The 25,836-nt window shown below is 46.1% G+C and overlaps 1 protein-coding gene across 1 annotated transcript in view; it reads left to right on the top strand.

Moving 5' to 3' along the window:
• Window positions 1–25,836, top strand: part of neurl1aa (neuralized E3 ubiquitin protein ligase 1Aa) — an 82,338-nt gene that overhangs the window by 22,185 nt on the left and 34,317 nt on the right. The window contains exons 2-3 of the mRNA XM_056280924.1: window positions 4,751–5,001; window positions 6,034–6,355. Of these exons, the coding sequence (XP_056136899.1) occupies window positions 4,751–5,001; window positions 6,034–6,355 (573 nt within the window). The remainder of the gene's footprint in view (window positions 1–4,750; window positions 5,002–6,033; window positions 6,356–25,836) is intronic.

Raw genomic sequence — 25,836 nt, 5'->3', positions numbered from 1 at the left:
AGACAGACAGACAGAGAGTGAAAGAGACGGAGAGAGACAGAGAGAGAGAACAAAACAAAACATGCTGCTTGCTAAGTTTCACCGTTGGTTCTTTCAGGACATCTGCTGCTGCCACTACACCGGCTTTTTGTCTGTTTACTGGGAAAAAAAAGAGGTTTATAGGATCTGTTTAGACCATGAGATCCCATGCCAAGGTGATCAGGGTCTGGCAAAGGACCACAGAGCTCATGTAAACTAGAACAAAGATCTTAGATTTTAAATGGCGGCGGGTTATTTTCCTTGAGCGGACGGACACCTGTCACACTGGAGGAAGAGACGGCGGGCGGGTGGTGTGTCTGAGGTGGCGTATTAAACCTGTTTTCACTCTCACTGACACAAAAGAGGAACTTCTCATTCTGAGATGCAAAGCAGCTCCCACACCTGGTTTCTAGCGCACACTCAGCAACTGGCATCCAGTCTCGAGCTGAGCCATCTGTGCAGATTCAGGAGTGATGGACACTGCCCCTCTGAAAATGTTTGTGAGTGCATCTAAACATACACACCGTCGTAAGTCTGTGCTAAGTGTTGTCGATGTTTGTCGTTTTGTTTTTGGGTAATATTATCATGCTCATTGCAAGAAAACTGGCCATTTTTTTTCCTGCCCCCCCACCACTATTCTCTTAGTCTCTTCCTTGTACTCTATCGCTTGGTATTGTCCATGTGCTCTCGTTTGAGGTAGGATTTCACAGAAACACCATCGACACACAGCCACAGACTCTACCATCTTCACCGTTGTCAAATAAATCAGTCTTTTGAGAAATGTGTCAGCTTTTTGTCTTGGTTGCTTATTAGCTAAGTTGAGACAACTGTAGCTCCGTCGACTAACTGCTGTACAACGTCAGTGTTGTTCATCCAGGACGTGATGTTAAATTATCTGTACCGTTAGCGACTCGATTGAAAACACGTGGTGAATATGAGAACTACTTCCAATTACAAACTTAACACAATGGTCCTGTATCATTCTGTTCACAACACAGTCACACAACAGTTTTACCAACAGTCGCCACCATGTGCCCTTATTTCAACCAAGGAGCAAACTTCCAGGAAACAAGGTTTCATTGAAACCAAGAGGCCTCATAGTCCAGACTGCTTCACTTCACATCACATCACATCACATCACATCACATCACATCACATCACATCACATTACAGTATAGATGTCTAGTCCGTCTACTTTATAAAACAGTGTCCATCTGGCTGCTTAAGTGTTCCCCTTAGTAAATCAGGCTCTTGAAGTGAGAGCAGTGGTAGTGTTCACCAGCAGAACGACCAAGGCAGTCATTTTGATGCTTTTGGATTTTCAAAGTTCAATAACTTTGCGGGGGGGGGGGGTACAGACCTGCTGCTCCGTGAATGCCCATAAAATTGCACATATTTGCATTAAAATGAGTTTTAGATCAATTGCACAAAAAGGGGTTATGATAAGATCTACCTAAAACGGCCATGAGCGGTCAAAATGACGGCTCGTAATTTGTGCGTCATGTCATGTGAAACACACCAGCGTCCTCCAGTGCAGAGGAATAGTCTAAACTTGAGTTTTGGTTATTTCCAACATGTCTGGTTACAGACGCCGCTACAGACGCACCATGACTACCACCGAGGCGCTGCAGTATTGACAGGCGTTGGACAGCGGCCATTTTAAATTGTTTGAAAAATTGTATTAAATTTGTTAAAATGTTAATTTTGGTGTCAGTTAGTTTCACAGCAGACATACTAACATCTGCAATGCATTAATATCTCAACTGGGTATGTATCTTGACAGACTACAGAGTTTATAAACCACCACTCATGGTCGTTCTAGGTAGGAGTGAAATCCTGATCGTTCTAGTGTTACCAGTATGGCGGCTCTAACACTGCAGGGGACCAGCAACAAAGTCAAGTACAGTCAAGTGCATCCATTCTTCATGCATCTACGTATCTGCCAAGTCAGGACTGTACAAAATACTTACTCTTCCGGTTCGCCCTCCCAATAGATGTAAAACAGCAGCAGATGCCCGTGTGTTCGGGGAGAACCAGGTGGACAAATGAGAATGTGGCTGCTTGCTAAGAACTGCTCAGAGATCATGTCAATGAATATCTATAGCATTTTTAAAAAAAAAAATTTTTGGTACTAGGACACAAAGAGCTTCACAATGAAACAGCTTCATCACACTGCAGTATGGTTGGCTCCCGTTGAAATCAAACCCCTAACCCTGGCCATATTAATACCACACCCAGGGATATGCAGCCATACAACACCGGGCACTGTGCTGACTGAGCCACACAGGACCACAGTAATGGCAACTGTGCTGATAACAGGCATTTGAATGAATATGAATTTCCATGGCGTGGCATCGTGGCTGAACTGCTGCTGTGACCGCAGCCCGTCTGACTAGTTTACAGCTTCTCCCCATGTTGGCATGTGCACTTCCAGTCAGAGGACGGTGGTGTAAGGTGAGGACATCAGCGGGGATATGTGTTAGGGAGGCCAAGACTGTCCAGGCCTCCACGGGACGCACCGCTGATTGTCGTGGACGAGCGATCTCGCATAAGGGCAGCTAGTCTTAACGGTGTCGTTGCAGTTAGTTTAATAGCGGGTCTAATTATCAGTTATAGAAACGTGTTGTTAGTGGGAATCATCCGTGGTCTAGATACACGGTGTGAGTCACGTAGGAAGTGTTACGTGGGCCGTTTGTTAGTTTTTCTTTTTTCTTTTGGCTTTTCTTTTGCTTGAATCTTCCCGGGTTACTTGAGAAAAGCACTCTTCTTTGCATGGATTTTGCTGTTCAGTTGTGCACACTGAACCAGACAGTAGGCTACACAGACCGTTTACCTTGCTTTTGCTCAGTTGCGACTTTGATTTGTGTTTTTTGTTTGCAAATTTATATTCAGGTAGATCTCTCGCTCTCTCTCTCTCTCTCGCTCTCTCTCTCGCCCTCGCTCTACCTTTAACCTCCCTTTGTTCTTTCAACGCCATTTCCTCGCTGCGTGCGACAACGCGCGCACACAGACATACGCACGCTGTTCCCATAGCCTCACTACCTCCTGTTGCTGTTTGTGATTGAATGGACCTGATTAGTATTAGTTTATAATTAGCGATGATTCCCAGATAGCAAAATTGCTGTGGCCCCCCAGCTAGCAGGGAACGTTCCCACAACACTGGCTAACATTCCCCACAGCTTCCGCTTATGTTTTAAAGAAGGTGTTTTCATCTAATGTTCAGAGAACATTTTAAGGATGTTTACCGTTTAAATAATGTTCCTATAACGTTAAATGTTAACAAAGGAAGGAGGTGTAAGGGGCAACATTCCGAGGATGTTGTTGAGGCAACAGGTTCTAGAATGTTCTTCTATAAAACACTCCTGCAATGTTACATGATAACAAAGGGAGAACATTTGCAAAGCAACATTTTGAAAATGTTTTCAGGATTTTATTAAGGCCTGACATTACAGCTCGTTTTTCTGTAACACGTTCCCAGAATGTTGTCCTAGGAGGTTCTGTGGACGCAACGCAAACTTGCCGCTGAAAACACTGAGGGAACATCCTGAGATTATATTCCTAACATTGTCAGAACGTTTGTATAACAAAAAATTGCTAGTTGGGCCGGACCCGTCCCACACCCGACACTTCATCCGGCCCACATACTGCGTGGAATGATGGCACTTGGGCGGTCCGCTCCTGTTTGCCAGATCTGGGCCAGAACCAAGCCATAGCAATGCTGCATGTGCCACATATTTGCCAAAGGTGGCCTGTATTTGTTTTGTGATATTTGGGCCATATTCACCATTTACCACACGGGCCACTTCAGGGTCACATCCAGATTACATGTTGCCCAGAGCACCGCGTCTTTGCCAAAAAAAGGCCCACATTTGATTTGGCATATTTGGGCCATATTTGCTATTATACATGTGGGGAACTTCAGGCTCACATCCGTTTTGTCAGGGCCACAAGAAGGCCATCAGTGCCGCATCATTGCCTGAAGTGGACCACATCCAGATGCTATCTGGGTTAGCATTAGTCGATTTCCTCTTTTGATTGATTGTTTTCACTGAAGTAAGACGTTGTCCTGCCTGTTTTGTGACAGTATTTACTGGCGCCGTCCTCTGCCAAGTAAACTACTCCGATCGGTGCAGTTGTTCATTTATAAATATTGGTCAACTTTAAGGATTTTATGAGACTGATTTGTTAACCCTGTTGCACCGACAGGTAAATGGGCCTTTGATGGGCTGGTGACCTGTTCAAGACATCTCCCTCCCAGTATACATTCATACTCAAAATGAGACTGGCTGTTTGACTTGGTGGCCAGAAACTCAGCACTATTTCAAATGGGAATAACTAAATCCTTCAGTTCCTCTTAGATGTGCTTGTTATGTTTGAGCTGCTTTTCTGCCAGCCAAGCCCGGTACCATTATTACTCGCTGGCTCAGCGCTCTCATTGTCACAGATGCTCAACAAAAGTAGTGTCAGAGCTTGTTTTAGGAACACAGAGATGTTAGGTCAGGTGTTGGGTAAAGCCATGGTGTGTGCAGTTGATGTTGTGATGCAAGACCTGTCGTCACATGCAGAAAGAAAACCACCATTTGATTATTACTTTGGATAAACATATCAGCCTGGCTCCTTACTGAAGAAGTAACGGTTAATTTTCCCCACTTTGACTTAACGTCTCCGCTACCTCTTCGCTCAGATTTTCTTCTCATGTTATTTCTTCTCTCTTTCTCTCTGCTTCTCAAAGACTCGCTCGGCGGCCCCTTTCCCTCAACAACACACCGATGCCACCACAAGCCCAAGCGCTGTCTGCCCATCCAGTGTGGCGGTGTGGGCAGGCCCCTGGCCATCAGCCCGCTCCTCTTCCACCCCAATGCCAAGGGCTGTCAGATTGTCATGGACCTTGCCCAGAAGACAGTGAAGAGACAGGCTAGCTTCTGCAACGCCATCACCTTCAGCAACAGGCCCATAGCACTGTATGAGCAAGTCCGCCTCAAGGTATTGTATGTTGACGTGTTGCATTAGGATGACTGGTCTCAAGCTTAAGATTCCGCATGAGCTTAAGCTCGTGCTGAATCTTTCAATTTCACTTTTTGTAAAACATAAAATAAATGAAAAAAAAAACTGATATTGCTTGGCTGATGAGATGACGTTGTTTGTCTTCAAAACAGTTTCACTTGATTTAAGATTATTTTTCACAAGAGCCAAACCTTTGGATTGACTTCAAATCTTGAAAAAAAAGCACAACATGTTTGCTTATAATTTTCCAACATTGAAAGGATTTATTGATGATAAACAAGCAATACAGTGGAGCGAAGACCTGAGCGAGTTAAATTCATACACGAGTGCATGCGTGTGTAATTCATGTCCATCTTATTCTGCCTGAGTTATGCTATGCAGGAAAATTCCTCTTCAATGACTATAATAGACTCCCTTTTTTATCTATATGTATCAGGGTTGTTGCATAGTATGACTCAGTACAAACAAAACATACACTAAATGTGAACAAAAGTGGCCCCCTAGTTGAGACAGGGGTGCTGATGTACTGCAGCAGTGGCAACAGGGACATCGTAAAGTATTCTTAAAACCAGTGTCAGTTCTTTGTTTAACTTTGGGGGGGCTGCTTTGCTTCATTAAAACTATACAAACTGGTCTTTCAATACACAAAGACTGTTTGGCCTGGAATCAGAATGATGACACAGCACAAACAAAGCCGCTCAGGGTTGGGGGCATGCGTAATCCTCTGGCTGCACTTAGTCGATATTTGATTCACTGTTCAATTAAAAAGTTAGTGTAGAGTTTTCTGTGACATCAGTCTACAACTAACTGGTATTGCCAAAAGAGCAGATGTCTGCTATAATGACAAGCAAATGTGCGATGGTGATAAGTCAGGCTCGGTAATTAACTTTTTTTTTATCGATGAGACTGATTTATTGCAATATGTCTTAATAACAATAACAATAACAATACAAAACCAATATGAGGATAATAGCAATGAAACTGAAACTGACTGGTTGATCATCTCTTCAGGTAACTAAGAAGCAATGCTGCTGGAGCGGGGCACTACGTCTGGGCTTCACCTCCAAAGACCCCTCCAGGATAAACCCTGACAACCTGCCCAAGTATGCCTGCCCTGACCTGGTGTCCCAGAGCGGCTTCTGGGCCAAGGCCCTGCCTGAGGAGTTTGCCAATGAGGGCAATGTGCTCGCCTTCTGGGTGGACAAAAAGGGTCGAGTCTTCTATCGCGTCAATGAATCCAGCCCCATGCTGTTCTTCAGTGGGGTCCGCACAACCGAGCCCCTTTGGGCACTCATCGACGTTTACGGCCTGACCCGCGGAGTGCAACTGCTAGGTAAGATGGTGGAAGCAACATAATAATAGTAAGAGGCCTCCTTCAGAGAATGTTTGCATCATTATGTTTATTGCTGAAACGAGCAATTAATTAAGAAGTTGATCACCAGGTGATCAATCATATATATATATATATATATATATATATATATATATATATATATGTTTTACCATTTCTTAAGTAAAATACCAAACATTTGTTGGTTACTGCTTCATAAATGCTGAGATTTGCTTGCATTTCTCTAATTCACGTCATTATAAAATGTATATTCTTTGGACACTAAACCAGAGAACAGTAACCTGTTGGTTGTCCCATGCCATTATGCAAAGTTTACCAAAAAAATTACAGGCCCGAGTGCCACTTCATTTTCAAATGAGTATTTATCTAATTATTTAGTATTTCCTGCTGCTGCTTGTCTCCCCATCTACATTCCTAATGCCAAAAGATCTGCACACACACACACACACGCACACACACACACACAATTATTACTTGTGCAAATGTATGAAATTTACTAGGGCACAAAAGAAAATTAATTCAATCTTTCTGATTTACTGCGAGCCTTGTTTGTCTTAATATCTGGTTACCACTTCGTGATGTAGAGCATCATTTACATCCACACTCTCGTCAAGAGATTGTCAATGTAAACGACCAATCTCCAAATTGATTTTTCTATCTACGGTTCTGGAGACAGTAATTTCTTCTTAATTGATTTCTTTTATGGACACTAATAGTGTTTTTAATTGTTTCCAGTCTGGTTTTAGAGCACTTCATAGTACTGAGACAGCTCTAGTTAAGGTCACTAATGACCTACTGCTGACTGCAGGCAGAGTTGACTGCTCGATTTTAGTTCTTTTAGACTTAGGTGCTGCCTTTGACACAGTCGATCCCAACATCCTCTTACATCGCTAAGAGACTTGGGTTGGTATTAAGGGCTCAGCTCTTAGCTTATTACACTCTTACCTCACCAACATAACTTTTTCTGTTGTTCTGGGTAACTCGACCTCCTCGGTGGCTCAGTTGAGTTGGGGTGTCCCTCAAGGCTCAGCTCTTGGCCCCCCTTCTCTTTTCTATATGCATGCTGCCCTTTGGTCAGGTCATTCAAAACCATGATGTACTCTGCCATATTTATTCTGACAACACTCAGTTATACATGCCACTAAAACCCACAGATCCTAGCAAATCTCACAACGTGTCTCTCTGACATCAAATCCTGGATGTCCGAAAATTGGAATTAAAGGTTTATTTTGGTTTATAAATGTTTATTTCTAACTAATTAGTGTCCTAACTTCAGTGAAAATTGGCTCAATACATCAGTTGAGGGACTTCAAGAAAATAGTGGAGGCTCTCTGAGGCCCCTGTCACCCCTCTCTGGGGCCCCTCTAACCCCTTACAAAAGGTGCAAAATGGTTTAGTCCACCCCTCACGAGCATCTCTCAATGCAGCTCATCTAGTCCTGTCGTGAGTGATTGCTTATACAATCACAAGCACAGAGTCATGTCTTTCCCAAAGAAAACAAAATCTGAGTTCCAGAAAAGAAAAGAGAGAAGGAAAGGAAAAAAAAGTGATACTTTAAATTTCTTCAGTCACTGCAATGTTCAAAAAAAGGACTGGTTGTTAAGATCCCTAGTGTTTGCAGTGCAACAGTTTCGGTGGGAATTAAACTGGAGATGTCTGCCAAGGTGACATTGCCACCACCAGGACACATCATCAGTTGTGTACCTCAGCATCACAGGGTGTTTCGACCTTTTATCACAAGACACCCTCCGCTGAGGCAGGGCCACCACAGGTTGATCGGTCCTGGGTGTGTGACCTGTGGTTAGCTGTTCACCCTGGCAGCCCAGACGGCGTCTCTCCTTTTGATCCAGATCCAGTGGCTAGTCCTCTCAGCAGTGTTGGCTAGCTCTTTGATCACTCTCCTGCCCCCTGACTCCTAGTTCTCTCAGGAGTTTTGCTGTGGAGCTGGCAACAAAGCCCCTACAACTCCCCTCCACAGGCCGCACCTTCACCTTCCAGCCTCTGTCCTCTGCTTCGGCTGCTAGGTTGGCGTACCGCAGCTTCTTACGCTCGTACGCTTCATCGATTGCATCCTCCCAGGGGACTGTCAGCTCAGTGATGTAAGCGGGCTGGTTAGAATTGGACCAGAGGACGAGGTCTGGTCGCAAGGTGGTTGTTGCAATCTCTGTCGGGAAGATGAACTTCTGGCCTAAGTCCACTCACATTTCCCAATCCCAAGATGGTTTGGTCCACCCCTCACAAGCATCTCTCAATGCAGCTCATCTAGTCCTGTCGTGAGTGATTGCTTATACAAGCGCCAGCACAGAGTCATGTAGTATTTCCCAAAGAAAGCAAAATCTGGGTTCCAGAAAAGAAAAGAGAAAAGGAAAGGATAAAAAGAAAGTGATACTTTACATTTTTTCAGTCACTGCAAGATAGTTAAGTTAGTTTAAGGTTAGGTTAAGTTAGGTTAAAAAAGATTAATGTACTGTGATTATAAATAATATACAATATGCTTGAACTCAAAAAAGTGATGCGTGAGAGACAAAAGAGGAAAGGGGCCCACGGAGACTGCTTATGTATAGGGCCCAAAACTTTGTGCTACTCCCCTGGTCCCTACAGACACAATGGGCTGGGTCTGCAGGTGGGAAGTTGCAGACACAGTCAGTGTTAAGCATCACCAGCTCATTTTGCCGGGGCTTAAGCCCCGAACGTTTTGAGTGTGGCCCCAAATGTAATTTTGAATTTAAGCCTAAGTGAAGCCTGACAAAAAAAACATGACGTGTGTGAACGTCTGATAGCCTTCGTAACATAACAGCCTGTCAAAATAAATGCAGGACTCTAAACTGACTCCGTGCGTGTGTGTGTGAAAGAAAATTTAATATTCCAATGAACTAATGTCAACATAAATTAATTAATTTAACTTTTAACTTTTTTTCTCTAGTCTGTAGCGTGTCAATGAATGTTTAATGACAGCAGTGGTGAAGTATTCTGCATCTACTCAATACTAATAATATGACTAACAACTACTAATATTTTTAACACCACAATGCATAATTAATCTGGAGAGTAAACAACAGTTTTTGAGGTACAACTTTCAATTTTTGGGAGGACAGAGGCGGGAGCGTGGGTGGGACAGGGGGGAGGGAGGTCATCGAGGACAAGGGAAGGGGAACCACCGAGGAGAGGAAGGGAGAAAGATATGTATGGCGTAGGATGAGGAACAAGGGAAAGGAGAACCAGAAATAATTTCATTGGCTGTCGACAGCTTGGCACTGCAATTTAGGATGTGACAACTATTTTGGATGTGATGGTTGTTGTTCGTTTGTTGCGTGTTCTAAATACTCGTTTTCATGATATGAAACAAATCTGAATCACGCCAACTTCTCGCTAATTATTTCAGTATTATCGTAAATAGCATTGTTCATTTGGTTTACCCACCAGTAGGCTCTATTTTATACTAAAAATATTTTCATCGAAAAAAGTCTAATGAAAGAGTGTTTTAATTGAATCACTCCACGTGCCCGTGTTAATGGCCTCGCGTGTCAGTGTGGGCCCACGGGCCACAGGTTGCCGACCCCTGCCGTAAACGGTGAATACGATACTTTGGGCTTAGTCAACTCGTGATTGGCATTCGGCATTATTTTTTACATTTTATACGCTAAAATGGTTAATTGAAAAGAAAATATGTAGATGGTTTCATCAACAACGGAAATAATTGTTAGTTGCAACCTTGGACTCATGTTTGTGCTTAACCCAGTGGTCCTCACATGAAATCCAAGTGGTTGTCCGTAGAGTTTCACCGGACATGGGACCCAAAGTGGAAAGAGTGGTTGGCATACACCGTCAGATATTTGCTAAGCATTGAATGTGCATTGAATGTGCATTGTGTGCATGTAAGAGAGGCGTGGGCCACGTGCAGCTCTCACGGGGAAATTTGGCACCCTGGGTCGTTAAACACTTTTTTTCATAACGAAGCGTTTCCGTGTTTTGAGACGGTTTCCTCTTTCGGCGCTTTCACTTCCACGGTTTCCGCACCAGAAAGAGAAGTACGACCTAGTCTGCAGAAGCAACGCTGGAAGGATGATCTAATCTATTGTTGTAAACTCGCCTCCTTGAGCCTTCACGTACGCAAAGCGTGTCTCCCTGTATATTTATAACTAGGGGAGTAGAAATGAAAAAGCTGCATCGCTCTGCATAATGAAGTCATGCTAGGTAGTGTAGCATGCACGCCACAAAGGCGTAGCTCCAAAGTAGTATGGCCTGGGCTCTGCAGTAACCTGAGAAATGTATACATGGCTCTATTCTCTAGCGATCCAGTCGTCATCCCTACTCGGCCAGTAAAAATAGCCCCGGGGTCATATGTCCTATAGATAGTGCATTTGATTCTAATTGTGCACAGTGTTGACTGACAGTGGTATCTCTGGGCTGGTCGGGGGGTGGGGGAGGGGGGGATGTTTTGTCAGCGGAGTGTGAGGGAAGCACTGTTATCAACCCCTCCTTCCTCTGGACTAGAGGTCTGCTACCCAACCTGTCCCTAATGGGACCCTTGGCTGATAAGGCTCGGTTTCGGTTCCTATTGTCTAATAAATGAACGGGGCTCATGCAGGGCTCGGGTATCATTTGTGAGTTGACTTGAATATTGGGTAATCTATACTCCATGTTACCCATAGGGGTTTGTGGTTGTGTAAGGGAGGGCATCCGGCGTATGCGAACCGACAAGACCATACCGGATCGGTCGAGGCCCACATTAACGACGGCCTAGCATTGGTGCTGCGCCCTCACAGGGTCCTGATGGGAGCTATCAGATCTGCTGTGGCGACCCCTGATAAACAGGAAAAACTGTGACTGTACAGCCGATGTTTAGGTGTGCAAACTTGAAGGTATCTGCTGCTGCATCTACGTAGGGGCTGTATCCCAGCGCTCGCTCTCTGCGCACACGAGCTGTGCGCCGGCGTCGACAGCGAAAGCCCGATGCCCTAACATGTGTTCTTCCTCCAGCCTGAGGTTTGACTCAGGGCTCGGTCTGGGCGGGACCTCGCCGTGTCTAAGCAACATTTATATAGCAAACCCTCCCGGTTCGAGTCAGTTGCACCGTTTTTTTACAGTCAGGCCATGTTCAGGGCAGCCAACAGAACAGGGACTCCCCTCCCTCGGGCGGCCTGCTGACTGACATCTCACCTGCAGGTTGAGGGGCCTGTTCAGGGCAGAGGAATGCTACTGACGGGAATGCTCCAACGAGATGAGACCTGGCCCTCGGTAACACGTAGCGGGCAGATGTGTAAGCTCTGTGTATCATGTTTCTATCTGTACGCTTGGCGAATCCACTCCCACTGTCACATAAACCCTTGGGCCTTCACATCTGAGCTCTGTTCCTGCCGTCCTGACTTCCAGCCAACATCTGAGCGGCTGTTTTTTTACACCCTCCGTCTTTCATTTACAGTAGTAGTAGTAGTAGTAGTAATATGACTTGTTTTTATTTTTCAAATGATTTGCAATAGAGGAAGGAAAAACACAACTTCTCTATCCCTTATCAGCCCTGTTGAGTTATTGGTGGGGTCTGTAAATGTGTAACTCTGAGCTGCAGACAGCTGCAAATCTGTAAACCCTTTTTTTTTAACCGTTACACTATATTTAACCCATCATCTTAACTATTAGGAGCAGTGAGCAGCCATAATAGAGAGAGAGAGAGAGAGAGAGAGAGAGAGAGAGAGAGAGAGAGAGAGAGAGAGAGAGAGAGAGAGAGAGAGAGAGAGCAATTTTTTTGGAAACCATCAATGGTGTTGATAAAAGTGCTCAACAGCTCAATTCCTGCTCCTTATCCTGTTGAGCACTTTTGAAGCCACCGTGGACCCAGTGTATTTTGTATATATATATATACAGTGGTGCTTGAAAGTTTGTGAACCCTTTTGAATTTTCTATATTTCTATATAAATGTGACCTAAAACATCATCAGATTTTCACACAAGTCCTAAAAGTAGATAAACAGAACCCAGTTAAACAAATGAGACAACAGTAGTATACTTGGCCATTTATTTATTGAGGAAAATGATCCAATATTACATATCTGTGGCAAAAGTATGTGAACCTCTAGGATTATCAGTTAATTTGAAGGTGAAGTGAGAGTCAGGTGTTTTCAATCAATGGGATGACAATCAGGTGTGAGTGGGGGCCCTGTTTTATTTAAAGAACATGGATCTGTCAAAGTCTGATCTTCACAACACATGTTTGTGGCAGTGTGTCATGGCAAGAACAAAGGAGATGTCTGAGGACCTCAGAAAAAGCGTTGTTGATGCTGGAAAAGGGTTACAAAACCATCTTTAAAGAGTTTGGACTCCACCAATCCACAGTCAGACAGATTGTGTACAAATGGAGGAAATTCAAGACCATTGTTACCCTCCCCAGGAGGGGTCGACCATCAAAGATCACTCCAAGAGCAAGGCGTGTCATAGTCGGCCAGGTCACAGAGGAACCCAGGGTAACTTCTGAGCAACTAAAGGCCTCTCTCACATCGGCTGATGTTAATGTTCATGAGTCCACCATCAGGAGGACACTGAACTACAATGGTGTGCATGGCAGGGCTGCAAGGAGAAAGCCACTGCTCTCCAAAAAGAACATTGCTGCCCGTCTGCAGTTTGCTAAAGATCACGTGGACAAGCCAGGAGGCTGTTGGAAAAATGTTTTGTGGACGGATGAGACCAAAATAAGACTTTTAGGTGTAAATGAGAAGCGTTCTGTCTGGAGAAAGGAAAACACTGCATCCCAGCATAAGAACCTTATCTCATCTGTGAAACATGGTGGTGGTGGTATCATGGTTTGGGCCTGTTTTGCTGCATCGGGGCCAGGACAGCTTGCCATCATTAATGGAACAATGAATTCTGAATCATACCAGTGAATTCTTAAGAAAAACGTCAGGACATCTGTCCGTGAACCGACTCTCAAGAGAACGAGGGTCATGCAGCAAGACAACGACCCTAAGCACACAAGTTGTTTTACAAAAGAATGGTTAGAGAAGAATAAAGTTAATGTTTTGGAATGGCCAAGTCAAAGTCCTGACCTGAATCCAATCAAAATGTTGTGGAAGGACCTGAAACGAGCACTTCGTGTGAGGAAACCCACCAACATCCCAGAGCTGAAGCTGTTGTGTACGGAGGAATGGGCTAAAATTCCTCCGAGCCGATGTGCAGGACTGATAAACAGTTACCAGAAACGTTTAGCTGTTGTTATTGCTGTACAAGGGGGGGGGGGGGGGGGTCACACCAGATACTGAAAGCAAAGGTTCACATACTTTTGCCACTCACAGATATGTAATATTGGATCATTTTCCCCAATAAATAAATAACCAAGTATAATATTTTTGTCTCATTTGTTTAATTGGGTTCTCTTTATCTACTTTTAGGACTCGTGTGAAAATCTGATGATGTTTTAGGTCACATTTATGCAGAAATAGAGAAAATTCTAAAGGGTTCGCAAACTTCTAAGCATATATATATATATATATATATATATATATATATATATATATATATATATATATCTTTTCACAAAGTGCCTCTGTAAAGCAGGGACTGTGGGTTCAGATGAATGTGGCACACACATCCAGGAGATGTTGTACCTGTGCACTCGTACCAACACGTAGCAGCGATCTTAACTCTAAGTTTGAACTGGCAGTTTTATCCGTCTCGCCAAATCCTCTGATTTTTCCATAGCCAGCTTCTTCATCACGTGGTGTTGCATTCATGCAGTGTAATGGCTCCTGTCCGTACAGGACATGCTGCGGTGTTTCATTTTCATGGTCGTGAGTCTGTGATTTTATGTTGCTTTGGCAAGACTGACGGCTGGCTCACGGGACACGGACCCATTTACAGACGGATCCATGAAAGCCAAAAGAAGCCTGCACGACCCCTAAACATTTTGTCTCCTTGCGTCGTCCCTTCTCCCCCCGCCCCCAAAATAAATAAATAAATAATGCCAGCAGCATTTTTTGCACATAAGAGCAATTACTGGCACCGGAGAAGGAAAAAAAACTTCACTAATGTGAAGTTTGTGTGTACCCAAAGTTAAAAAGAAGTCAGCTCTTGGCAGGGCCTTTTCCTATCCTAGCATCTGGACCCGCTTGGCATCCTCCTCGTCATATTCTTCATATATCATATAATTCCATTATAATTCGGTTATCCTCTTTCAGTGTTGTATTGTGTAAATTGTGTAAACACAACATCACCGCACGTTGTCCGTCTTGGGAGAGAGATCCCTCCTCTGTTGCTCCCCCTGAGGTTTCTTCCTCCTTTTTCTCCCTGTTAAAGGGTTTTTAGGGGGTTGTTCCTTATCCGATGTGAGGGTCTAAGGACAGGATGGTGTGTTGCTGTAAAACCCACTGAGCCACATTTTGAATTTGTGATATGGGGCTATACAAATAAAACTGACTTCACTAATGTTACTAGCAAAAGACCAATAATGGGTTTTTTTGTGGGTTTTTTTCTTTGTCAAAAAAAAAGGGCGGCACGATGGCACAGAAGCAAGAAGGTTCTGGGTTCGAGCCCCAGGGGTAGTCCAACCTTGGGGGTCGTCCCGGGTCGTCTTCTGTGTGGAGTTTGTATGTTCTCCCCGTGTCTGTGTGGGTTTCCTCCGGGTTCTCCGGTTTCCTCCCACAGTCCAAAGACATGTAGGTCAGGTGAATCAGCCGTACTACATTGTCCCTAGGTGACTCTAAGTAAAGATGAACGGTTTGACCCCAAGTAAAGATGAACGGTTTGACCCCAAGTAAAGATGAACGGTTTGACCCCAAGTAAAGATGAACGGTTTGACCCCAAGTAAAGATGAACGGTTTGACCCCAAGTAAAGATGAACGGTTTGACCCCAAGTAAAGATGAACGGTTTGACCCCAAGTAAAGATGAACGGTTTGACCCCAAGTAAAGATGAACGGTTTGACCCCAAGTAAAGATGAACGGTTTGACCCCAAGTAAAGATGAACGGTTTGACCCCAAGTAAAGATGAACGGTTTGACCCCAAGTAAAGATGAACGGTTTGAATAATGGAATGGATGGATATCCAAAAAAATAAATTGGGAACACTCCCATCGGTCTGGGAAGTTGCTCATTTCAGACGTTAGTGCTTCACAACACTTAAAGGCCTCCCGTTGAAATAAAACAGACGTTCAGCTCTACAGCGTTCACCCTGTCTAGCTGCACCTGCTCAGATGGTGAAATAGCATCTCGTGAAGACACGTGGCAAATGTTTAGCATCTCGGGGTTCTGCTTCGGTCAGCACTTAGGATGAAAGATTGAGGATGACCCCCCCCCCCCCCCGCCAGTAACCCTCTCAACAGCTCTGCATCGTAACCTCTCCTGTAGGAAATGCCCCGAAGACACATGTTAGCAGAAGAAGAAGAGAGTGGGGGTATTTATTGGTGGGGATGAGTTTATCTTAGGCCGTGACACTGTGTCTCTCACTAACAAACCTTAAATATGGAGATATAATTATAGGAGACATAAATCTAATCCTAGGACAGATAAATCCTGCCGTTAAAGTGTTAAGAGATGAATAGAGGGGCGGCACGGTGGCGCAGTGGTTAGCGCGGTTCCCTCACAGCAAGAAGGTCCTGGGTTCGAGCCCCGGGGTAATCCAGCCTTGGGGGCCGTCCCGGGTCGTCCTCTGTGTGGAGTTTGCATGTTCTCCCCATGTCTGTGTGGGTTTCCTCCCACAGTCCAAAGACATGGAGGTCAGGTGACTCGGCCGTACTGAATTGCCCCTAGGTGTCAATGTGTGTGCATGTATGTGGGCCCTGTGATGGCCCGGCGGCCTGTCCAGGGTGTCCCCCCGCCTGCTGCCCAGTGACTGCTGGGATAGGCTCCAGCATCCCCGCGGCCCTGAGAGCAGGATAAGCGGCTCGGATAACGGACGGAGATAAATCGTGACATAATTCCCAAACATGGGAGGCAGGAATAGGTGAACAAACACATGCGTGCACGTGTAGTTTGGAGCTGAGGGGACCAATAGGCTTGTTCGCTTGCCTAAATGTAAATGTGCACATTCCCAAAACACGAACACACTGACTGGTGCTTGCACGAGTGCATAATTTAACAACTCCGGTACTCCTGAAAAACCCAAGTTCTCGAGTAGTCGAGTTGTCATGCGTCTTGCATCGATTAAAAGACTCGGCAACTATGACGTGGTTGGTGTTAGCCCACATAGAGCAAGGCACAGAGCAGCGGTGGAGTAGGGATGATAACGCTGATATCCCAATGTTGTTGTTACCAACCAGGAGCGGATCTACGGGGTGGCAGCTGCCACCTCTGGGCCACAGTCTTGCCAACCCATTTATAAATCAGATAATGTGTTTTTAAAGTATATTTTATGTACATGCATGGTGAAGGTCAATGAGACCCGCGCCAAACTCATCTCAAACAGTAGAGAACCAAATACATTCGATGAAACCCGAGTTTTGAATAATAATAGGTTTAGAATAATGTCCGTTGCCCCCCTCCTTGAACCTCATGCCACCCCTTTGCCACCCCAGGAAAAAACCTCTAGATCCGCCCCTGTTACCAACATAGTCCAAGATGAAGTTCAGTCAACAAAGTGAGTTTTTTTCGTTTTTACTGAGTGTTCTCATTGTGTTTAGATATAGCAGTTGGGTTTTTTTGGTAAATTCGGTGAAAGCTGGTAATCATTAGTGAGCCTAACCGGCTTGAAAATGAAATTAGTCATAATTACTAGCATCTATTTTTAACAACGTTCATTTGTTTAGTCGTGCTAGTGTAGTAGCCTAGTCTATTATGTGACAGACCCGATCCATTATCCAAACCGCCTATCCTGCTCTCCGGGTCGCAGGGATCCTGGAACCTATCCCAGCAGCCATTGGGCGGCAGGTGGGGAGACACCCTGGACAGGCTGCCAGTCCATCACACAGGGCCCCGCCCCCACACAAACACACACACACACACACATTCATAGCTAGGGGCAATTTAGTATGGCTGATTCACCTGACCTACATGTGTTTGGACTGTGGGAGGAAGCCGGAGCACCCGGAGGAAACCTACGGGGAGAACATGCAAACTCCACACAGAGGATGACCCGGGATGACCCACCAAGGTTAGACAACCCCGGGGCTCGAACCCAGGACCTTCTAGCTGTGAGGCGACCGTGCTAACCACTGTTATGATGTTAGAGCCATCCTTGACAAGTCTTCTCTGTAACTCACGACTGTCTCACATTTATTTCATCACAACGACAGTTGGGAAAGAAAATTTGCATAGTCAAATACAACAGTAAAGCAAGCACACATTAGGTAACTGATTGATTTACACTTATTTGCTGTGGCCATCTTTCCTCTTGTTGCCAAATGGCTCGAACTAGAAACTGAGTGTATGCAAGATCTAGTAGGTCCAGCGATTAACGAGTACTCGGTGTTAATGTAGAAACTCGACAACTTACGTAACTCTTGGAGAGCCCGAACGCCCGAGTACTCTGTGCAACCCCAAGAACAGACACACACATATTGCACACACATCTTGTATTTTTGACAGCCATGGGAACGAGTCATGGCTTTTCATCCTTAACTGTCTTCTCTGCTTTTGAGCGTGATGAGGCACGTCTCCGTCCCATGAATATTCAAATGTTCCTACTTTTAAGGTCTGGTACAGAGAAGATGTACCGGATACGTGACTTCAGAGCCACTCGGGGCCCCGCAGGTGACAGATGATAGTGTTTGCCTCGGTTTGAACCTGGCAAAAACAATATTACTGTGGCTTGGCAGAATAATCTCTAAGGGAGATTGAGGCCATCGCTGTAGGCCTGAAATCTAACCTACCGGGAAAGTCGTTTAATAGAAGCCCATGTCCTGCTTCCTTGGGCTAGCTGTCAGTCTCTCTCTCTCTCTCTCTCTCTCTCTCTCTCTCTCTCTCTCTCTCTCTCTCTCTCTCTCTCTCTCTCTCTCTCTCTCTCTCTCTCTCTCACACACACACATACACACACATACACACAGAGCAGGCCCATACTAGCAACGGGGAGAGAGGTGGAATAATTCCAGCTGTTTTCAAGGCAGCAGGACTAAATCTGCAGTAGTCAGACTGTATGAATCAGTCACAACAGGGTTTTGATCAGGAGGGCCCTTCGGTGTGTCTCCCCTTACCTTGCAAGGCAGCTGGATTCACAAGATCATGCAAATCCATCTTGCCAGGCTTCAACGTATGCAGTTATGGCCGAACCAGAGTGGTTCGGACCATAGGACCAATCAGCGTCCTATGAGGAACTACTGGCAGCTACGGGCGTGGCGTGGTGGGGGGGCGGCCTGCTCCTAACCCTGCGATGAGCATGATGAGCAGGACGACCGTCATGTCTACGTCTGTCATTATAAAGGGCGCCATCCGACCCTTTTCACCCCCCAAAAACAGCGTTCCAAACAATACACAATCTGTACTCAGGTTGTTTCAGATGTTAGCGCTATAGCCTTCAGAGGCACATAGGGTTGCCAGCCACTCCTTAAAATAAGGAATCGTTCCTTATTATATATAATATATATATATGAATGATATATATGTGTGTATGTGTGTGTGTGTGTGTTTGTGTATGTGTGTATCGTGTAAGGCACATTATATTGGTTATGCCCGCCGGCGCCGCCCCGTCCACCCAACCCCCGTCCCTGTCCCCTGTTCCTTATTTCCATTTCAAGAAGTTGGCAACCCTAGAGGCACAGCACCTGGGCTGGAGGGGATGTCGCCCCTTCCTCCCCAGGTGAGGTGAATAAGGGGCAGGCGGTGCACGATGCTCGCTCTTCCCCAGTCTCTTCTTCTTCTTCTTCTTCTTCTTCAAGGCCTCCTCGTTAGCGAGCGTTGCCAGCGTGCTTGCCAAACAAGTCTCCTCCGGTTCTTTCTGTCCTGATCTTGTTGCCTCCGATATTTTCAGACTAAGCCATTCTTTGCTGTCAACCCCACCAAGAGTGCCCTTTAGCCGAGCCAGCAAATTCCCTGCTTCAGTCTGCTGCTTGATTCCCACACTACGACAGCCCGCCCGTCAGAGGAGCGCCTGTTGGTGCAGCTGACTCGATGCGTGAGATTACTCGGTCTTGGTGCCAGCAGGGAGTGTTCGGTCACTCCTCGGGATGATGTCAGCAGCACACCTAGTGGTGTGTCTGGGGCTGCTACACATGAGGGAGGAGCCGCATAGCTTCGGGCTGGACTTGATCCATGACAAACAGTGCGAACCTCACATCCCCGCTCTGCAGGTCTTCGTGGATGCCTCCTTGGCCAATATGGGGGGCACAGGGCGGGGGACCCTGTTGTAAGTGTTGTAATGAGTCAAACAGGATTAGTTTCATTATTATCCTTTTGTGGGGTCCCCGCACCCTTTTGGACGTTACACAGGAAGTAAATGAGTTGTGTCCGTCAGTCTATTGGTGTGTGCCACATTAGGGCTCGCGGACCGTTAGCGCACTGCAATTTGGCTATGTATTGGTCCCATTCAGTGAAGCTTTCTTATTATGAAGTACACGTGTCGTTCAAGTTACTACAGACCCCTTGCCACGTAAACCCTCACAGCCATTCAGAAGGTGCTCCACAACGTTGCTCCTCGTCTGAGAGGGAAGCCCGTCGTGGTGAGGTCAGACAACACCACACTGTGGTGGCTTGCTTCAACAGACAGGGGGGCGTCAGATCCCCAGCCCTGTACAGGACGACCATGTCCATCCTGACTTGGGCAGATTGCCAGCTCTGCTCCTTGAAGACCTGCCACATTCCAGGGCTTCTCTGGTTGGGGGCAGACAGCATGTTCAGAGAGGGCCCACTCCAGGGAGTGTAGAACGTGCCCCCTGTGGTTCTCTCTGACAGTGACCAACACCCCCCCCCTCCCGCCATCACCATTGGGGGTAGGCACGTTAGCCCACCCTATATGCCCCCCTCCCCCCGGCCAGCTTTACACGTTCCACCCCTGCGGCTGATGACGTGGCTGCTGAACAGGGTTCGGACGCAGCACGTATCAGTGATAGTCATGGCGCCAGAGAGCCAGGTGATTCCCGGACCTAGCTCAGCTGACGGTGGCGGATCTATGGCCAGTCTTTGACCTGCCCACAGCCCGGCAGCAGGCAGGAGACATAATCTTCTCGTGACCAGTTCTGTAACGGTGCCTCATTGTTTAGAGGCCGAGAGGATGAGACTGAGTGATATGGGCCTTCCGGAGGCGGTTGTCATGACTATTAAGAGTGTGCATGCCCCTTCCAACGCCAAAACTTTTGTAGATTGGTGCAAGGCCAGGGACCCTGACCCATGCTCCTTCTCCTTGTAGCATGCTTTGCAGTTCTTGCAGGAACTGTTTGAAAGTGGCCACGCTGCCTCCCCTTGAGGGTGTTTGCAGCAGCAATTACGGTGGGCCATGATGGTTTTGGCCACTTAACTGTCAGTAGCCAACGGCTTGTTCCTCAGTGGGACCTGCAGACAGTTCTGGATGGTTTGGCTTGTCCGCCTTTTGAGCCAGTGGGTCAGGCCGATGGGGTTTTATCTATCAAGTTTGGCTCTTACTTCATCCAAGAGAGCGGGGGATTCGTGTGCCTTGTTGGTACGTTCACCCTGCATGTCTTTCAGTGACGACAAGGGGTTGATGGAAATGTATCCCCAACCCATCCTTCAGGCCGAAGGTCATCTCCTCCTTATTCAGGTCGAGGGTCATCCATCTGAGCGTACTTTCCTCCTCCTCACACTGACAGGGAGGAGGAATGCCTCCACACCCTGTGTCCGGTGCTGGTGCCTTGCTGATATGTGGCACGCTCGGCGACTTTCAGCAATTCCCACCGGCTGTTTGTCGGCCATGGCGGTCAGGCTCAGGTGGCCCCTCTGTCTGTGTAGCGGCTTGCTAACTAGTTCGTGATGCAATTCGCGAGAGTTACGATGTAATGTGCCGCTCTACCCCAGTGCGCCTGTCCTCTACGACACTTTTCAGAAGAGTATCAGTGAGGACATCTGCTTGGCAGCTTCTTGGTCCTCTACTCCAACCGTAGTGCAGTCATATCTCAGGGATATGACTACTGACTCGGTGTCCTTTTTGATGCTCGGTGCACTGTTGGGTGGGGGGCCTTGTCTTCAGTTGACTGACACACTGTGCCCGGTCCTTGGCAGGTTATTGCAATATGGCACACAACCCTCGAGGGGGGCGGTGCTCGACCATTGGACTGCTGTTGTATAGGTTGCAGTTTTGGCTGGTGTCAGACTAGTGTCAGTCGGGCCTAGCTGGGAGTACACTCATCCCAAACGGCCTTCGCCTTACACTGTGCCCTAACTGAATGCGATGTAAGTGAGCGTTGGCAACAAAATCAGTTTGATTGCTTTATTTTCTATTGGAATGACCTAACTGGCTGCGAGCGATGCAGCACAATGTCGTGCGCCGTTTTGAGTTGAACTTTTGTTAGATACTTTGTTTCTACTTACCTGCTGTCACTCACATTGAAAAGTCCTGCTCCGTGGATGAGGAACGTGTCCAGTCTGATCTCGAGTGCACAACTGATAGGTACGGGGTTTGTTTACATGATGGTTTCAGTGTGGCTAGAGAGCATCCGATGCGTAACAATAGTTGGACACTCGCGTCCAGTTAGGACAGGGTGTTAGATGTGAACCAAAAGCGAAGCCCGTTAGAGGGCTAAGCACTCATAGAACTGGATTTACACCCAGGGTAACTACTATATGTAACAAACCGTCTAGGCTAGGTCTCCCCCATGGGGCAAGAGAATGGGGTTTGACTGCACAGCCCTGAATGTCCTAGCACATCCACACCAAGGTAACCCATGGAAGGAGCCAGGTGGTCTGACTGTCACTTCAAACGGATCAGAGCGGTGAACTGAGTTGGTTTAAAACATTGTGTCCTTGAGGGGGAGCAGCCTCCATCGTCCATCCGCATCTATAACACCTTGTAAGCATGTATAACGCCCTATAAGTGTAGCTATAAGTCATTGTAAGATTCATTATAACCATGTATACGCCCTCACAACACCTCATAACCACCTTTATGATACATTATGTCAATCTAAAATGTATTTATGCATTATAAATATGTCATCATTAGCCTGTTTATCTGTCAAATGTCATAATGCATCATAGCCAATTTGTTTTGCTGAAGTTTTGTAGTGATGCATAATGGTACATCAGTGCACAGTCTTCAGTCATTGCAATACACATTATAGGAAAGTATGGGCGTTATCGATGCTTATAGAGCATTATAGATGCTTATAGGGCGTTATAGATGCAAGCTTCATAGAAAGTGTTACCAAATAAATAAATCTGAGCTTGAAAAGGAAAACGCTAAGGAGCTGCCGACGTCTGCAGGGCTGCAGGGAGAACAGCCTGTGGGATGAGACAGAATCACTCTAGCACAGCAAATCAAAAACAGTACATGGAGCTATTTTCTTTTTTTCTTTTGTTTGTTTTTTTACAAAATCGAGCATCAAATAAAACAGGCGCTCTCATTCGTCATGCTTTGGCGTTTCTTCGGGCTCCCTATATTGCATCTCCTGCACTTTTGACAGCGCGATGTGATTTGTGTGTAGAGGTGCGAAATGAAGGCTAGACAAAAGAGAGGGCTGACCCCTGGACCAGCATGCTTCAGTGGGAATGAAACAGCGCGTGAAAGCTTGATGGATGAGGTCACTGTAGATGCGGCTCTCTGTTTGTGTCTCTTTCACTGAGCTTGTCAGAGGAGCTAGCTTACCTGTGTGTAGGCTTGCACTGCAGGGGTCCTCCACTGGAACCCTTCACCAGATCTCAGTGTTGGCAGGCTTGCAAAGGCGAAGGTATACCTGTCTGATAGAAGACCTGATATTCTGTAGTTTTTCCAGCTGGTTTAATCGGTGGCAGGTTGAAGGCCGGCTTCTGTACTTGCTGTGTACAAAGACTACACAAGAGTTCCCTTGTGATTTGCTGTACGTGGGGTTTGAATTATGTGCCAATATCTCATTTTGAAGGCGTCAGATTTCACCCAACGCAGAGTCTTGTGCCGTCCGTGCTCAGCGTGCTGCTGCCTGTAGTAAGTCTCGATACCCAGTACAACACTAAGGTAGGAACACTTTCAAATCACCTCAGATATACCTGGCAGACATGACCGCTGTCTCACAGGGAGCTCAAACATTCAGGAACACATTTATTCATTATCTGTATTTAGTAACTCAGTCAGTCAGAACCATCCGAACATCCATTATCCGAACCACTTGTCCTGCTCTCAGGGTCGCAGGGATGCCGGCGCCTAAACCAGCAGTCATTGGGCGGCAGGTGGGGAGACACCCCGGACAGGCCGCCAGGCCATCACACAGGGCCGACATACACACCCCCCCATATACATTCATACCGAGGGGCAATTTAGCATGGCTGATTCAACTGACCTACATGTCTCGGGACTGTGGGAGGAAACCCACACAGACACGGGGAGAACTCCACAAAGAGGATGACCCGGGATGACCCCCAAGGTTGGACTACCCCGGGGCTCGAACCCAGGACCTTCTTGCTGTCAGGCGACCGTGGTAACCACTGCGCCACCGTGCTGCCCAGTCAGAACCAGATGTTGATTATTATCACATGCAACATATTAATGACACGTTGAAACCTGGGTTAAACCGGTGACCTGATATGACCTCGCATGCGCACCTGAAGCTGGCCACTCCTGCTGGTGCAAAGGAAAATGCAAGACAGAAGAGCAGACCTGAGAGAAATAAACGAGTATAATTTTGTCAGTGGTGATTCATTGTTTGCATTGTGCTCCCCATGCTAAGTTGGCAAGCACTACACACAGATGCTAATTACAGAGAGAAACTAATTGCAGCCCGAATGACAACAATCGAATGTTGACCAAGGGATGGGATCGGAAAAATCTCCAACATTAAATAACTCGGAAGAGTGTTAAAGGCAAAACACTATTGAAACTTCATTTGACGCAGTATTTTTGTTACTTCAACGGGTGAAATAGTTGACAGATATTATTATTTGAGGTTTTCAGTACACAGAAGATTGTAATTAAAAAAAATACAATGACAAAAATCCTCTGCAGTAGCTGTTTTGTGCTCTTGGGTTGCCCGCTGAGTATCAGCTCACTTTATTTCCAGTCTTAGGGCTTTGGTTCCAATCTTGGGACTCCAACACCATTTAGTCATCTTGAACGGTGGACATTTTTTATGAGAACTATATAATTATTTTTTTTTACTTTTAAAAACAACTTTAATAAAATGTCACGGATTCACACCAGCTTTGACACAGAGAATCAGAGAAACAGACTCCCCCCCCCTTTTTTTCTCCCCAATTGTATCCGGCCAATTACCCCACCCTTCCTGGGCACTGCTCCACCCCCTCTGCCGATCCGGGGAGGGCTGCAGACTACCACATGTGGAGTCACCAGCCGCTCCTTTTCACCTGAAAGTGAGAAGTTTCGCCAGGGGGATGCAATCCCCCCCCCCGAACAGGCGCCCCGACCGACCAGAGGAGGCGCTAGTGCAGCGACCAGGACCACACCCACAGACACGGCCAATTGTGTCTGCAGGGAGGCCCGACCAAGCCAGAGGTAACACGGGGATTCGAACCAGAAACACTCAAACAGCCATTCACTCTCCACATACTCTGTTTTGCACAGCTCATAGTAGAACTCCACTGCCCGTCTTCGGATTCCGTGAGGTTCTGTGAGTTCTTCTCCATCATCTGACCGTAAGGTGTGGATGTACCTGCTCCGCCCATTCTTCTCCGATCCAAAGAAAAACTTGGCTGGAGCATCCATCTGGTTGATACTCTGGAAATGTGAGTGAACCAGTGCTCCCTGAGCTTTAGTGCCTAGTAGGTCAGCTAACAAAGATGTTTTTGGATTTGAGAGCTTCAGTATGCCCTCGAGTTCCTGTGGACTCACTTAATTGTTGGAGTTCAACTATCTCGATCTCTAGAGCTCTCAATGATCTAGTCATTTCTCACATAATCTTCATAGTGTATTGCTGACAGAGCTGCTTGGTTTTAACCTTCCCACAGTCCCACCACTGTCTCAAAGAAGCAACACTTTTCTTTTCAGACCTATGAACCCTCCATAAAAAAAGAAGCTGAAAACATCTTTAAAATTAGCATCACACTGTGGATTGGAGTTGAAATGCCAGTATGCGCTCCATTTTTTTCCTTTTGTAATAAAAGCACTGCAGACTACTAAAGAGTGATCACTAAATGAAATGCGGCACATAATGTTAAAATGATGTTTGAAACAATAAAACCACAATAAAACCAATCTAGCCTTGCCAGGGAAATGAAATGTTCGCTTGTATGAGCCCAAGTGTACCGTCTGTCTTCACTGTGCAGCCTTCTCCAGATGTCCATTAAGTCATGTGTTTTTATGACATTATTAGTTGCTCTTTGAGAGGCAGCATGAGGTTCAACATGATTCCTGTCTAAATAATAATTTTGAGTACAATTAAAATCACCTCCTAAAAAACCAAAAAAAATCACCTGAGCTACAACTAGACAAAGTGTCAATTAAAGTATTGGTAAAC

The sequence above is a fragment of the Lampris incognitus genome, chromosome 5 (genome assembly GCF_029633865.1).
Source record: "Lampris incognitus isolate fLamInc1 chromosome 5, fLamInc1.hap2, whole genome shotgun sequence".
In the NCBI taxonomy this organism is placed as follows: Eukaryota; Metazoa; Chordata; class Actinopteri; order Lampriformes; family Lampridae; genus Lampris; species Lampris incognitus.
This window is presented reverse-complemented; position numbering and strand designations above follow the sequence as displayed.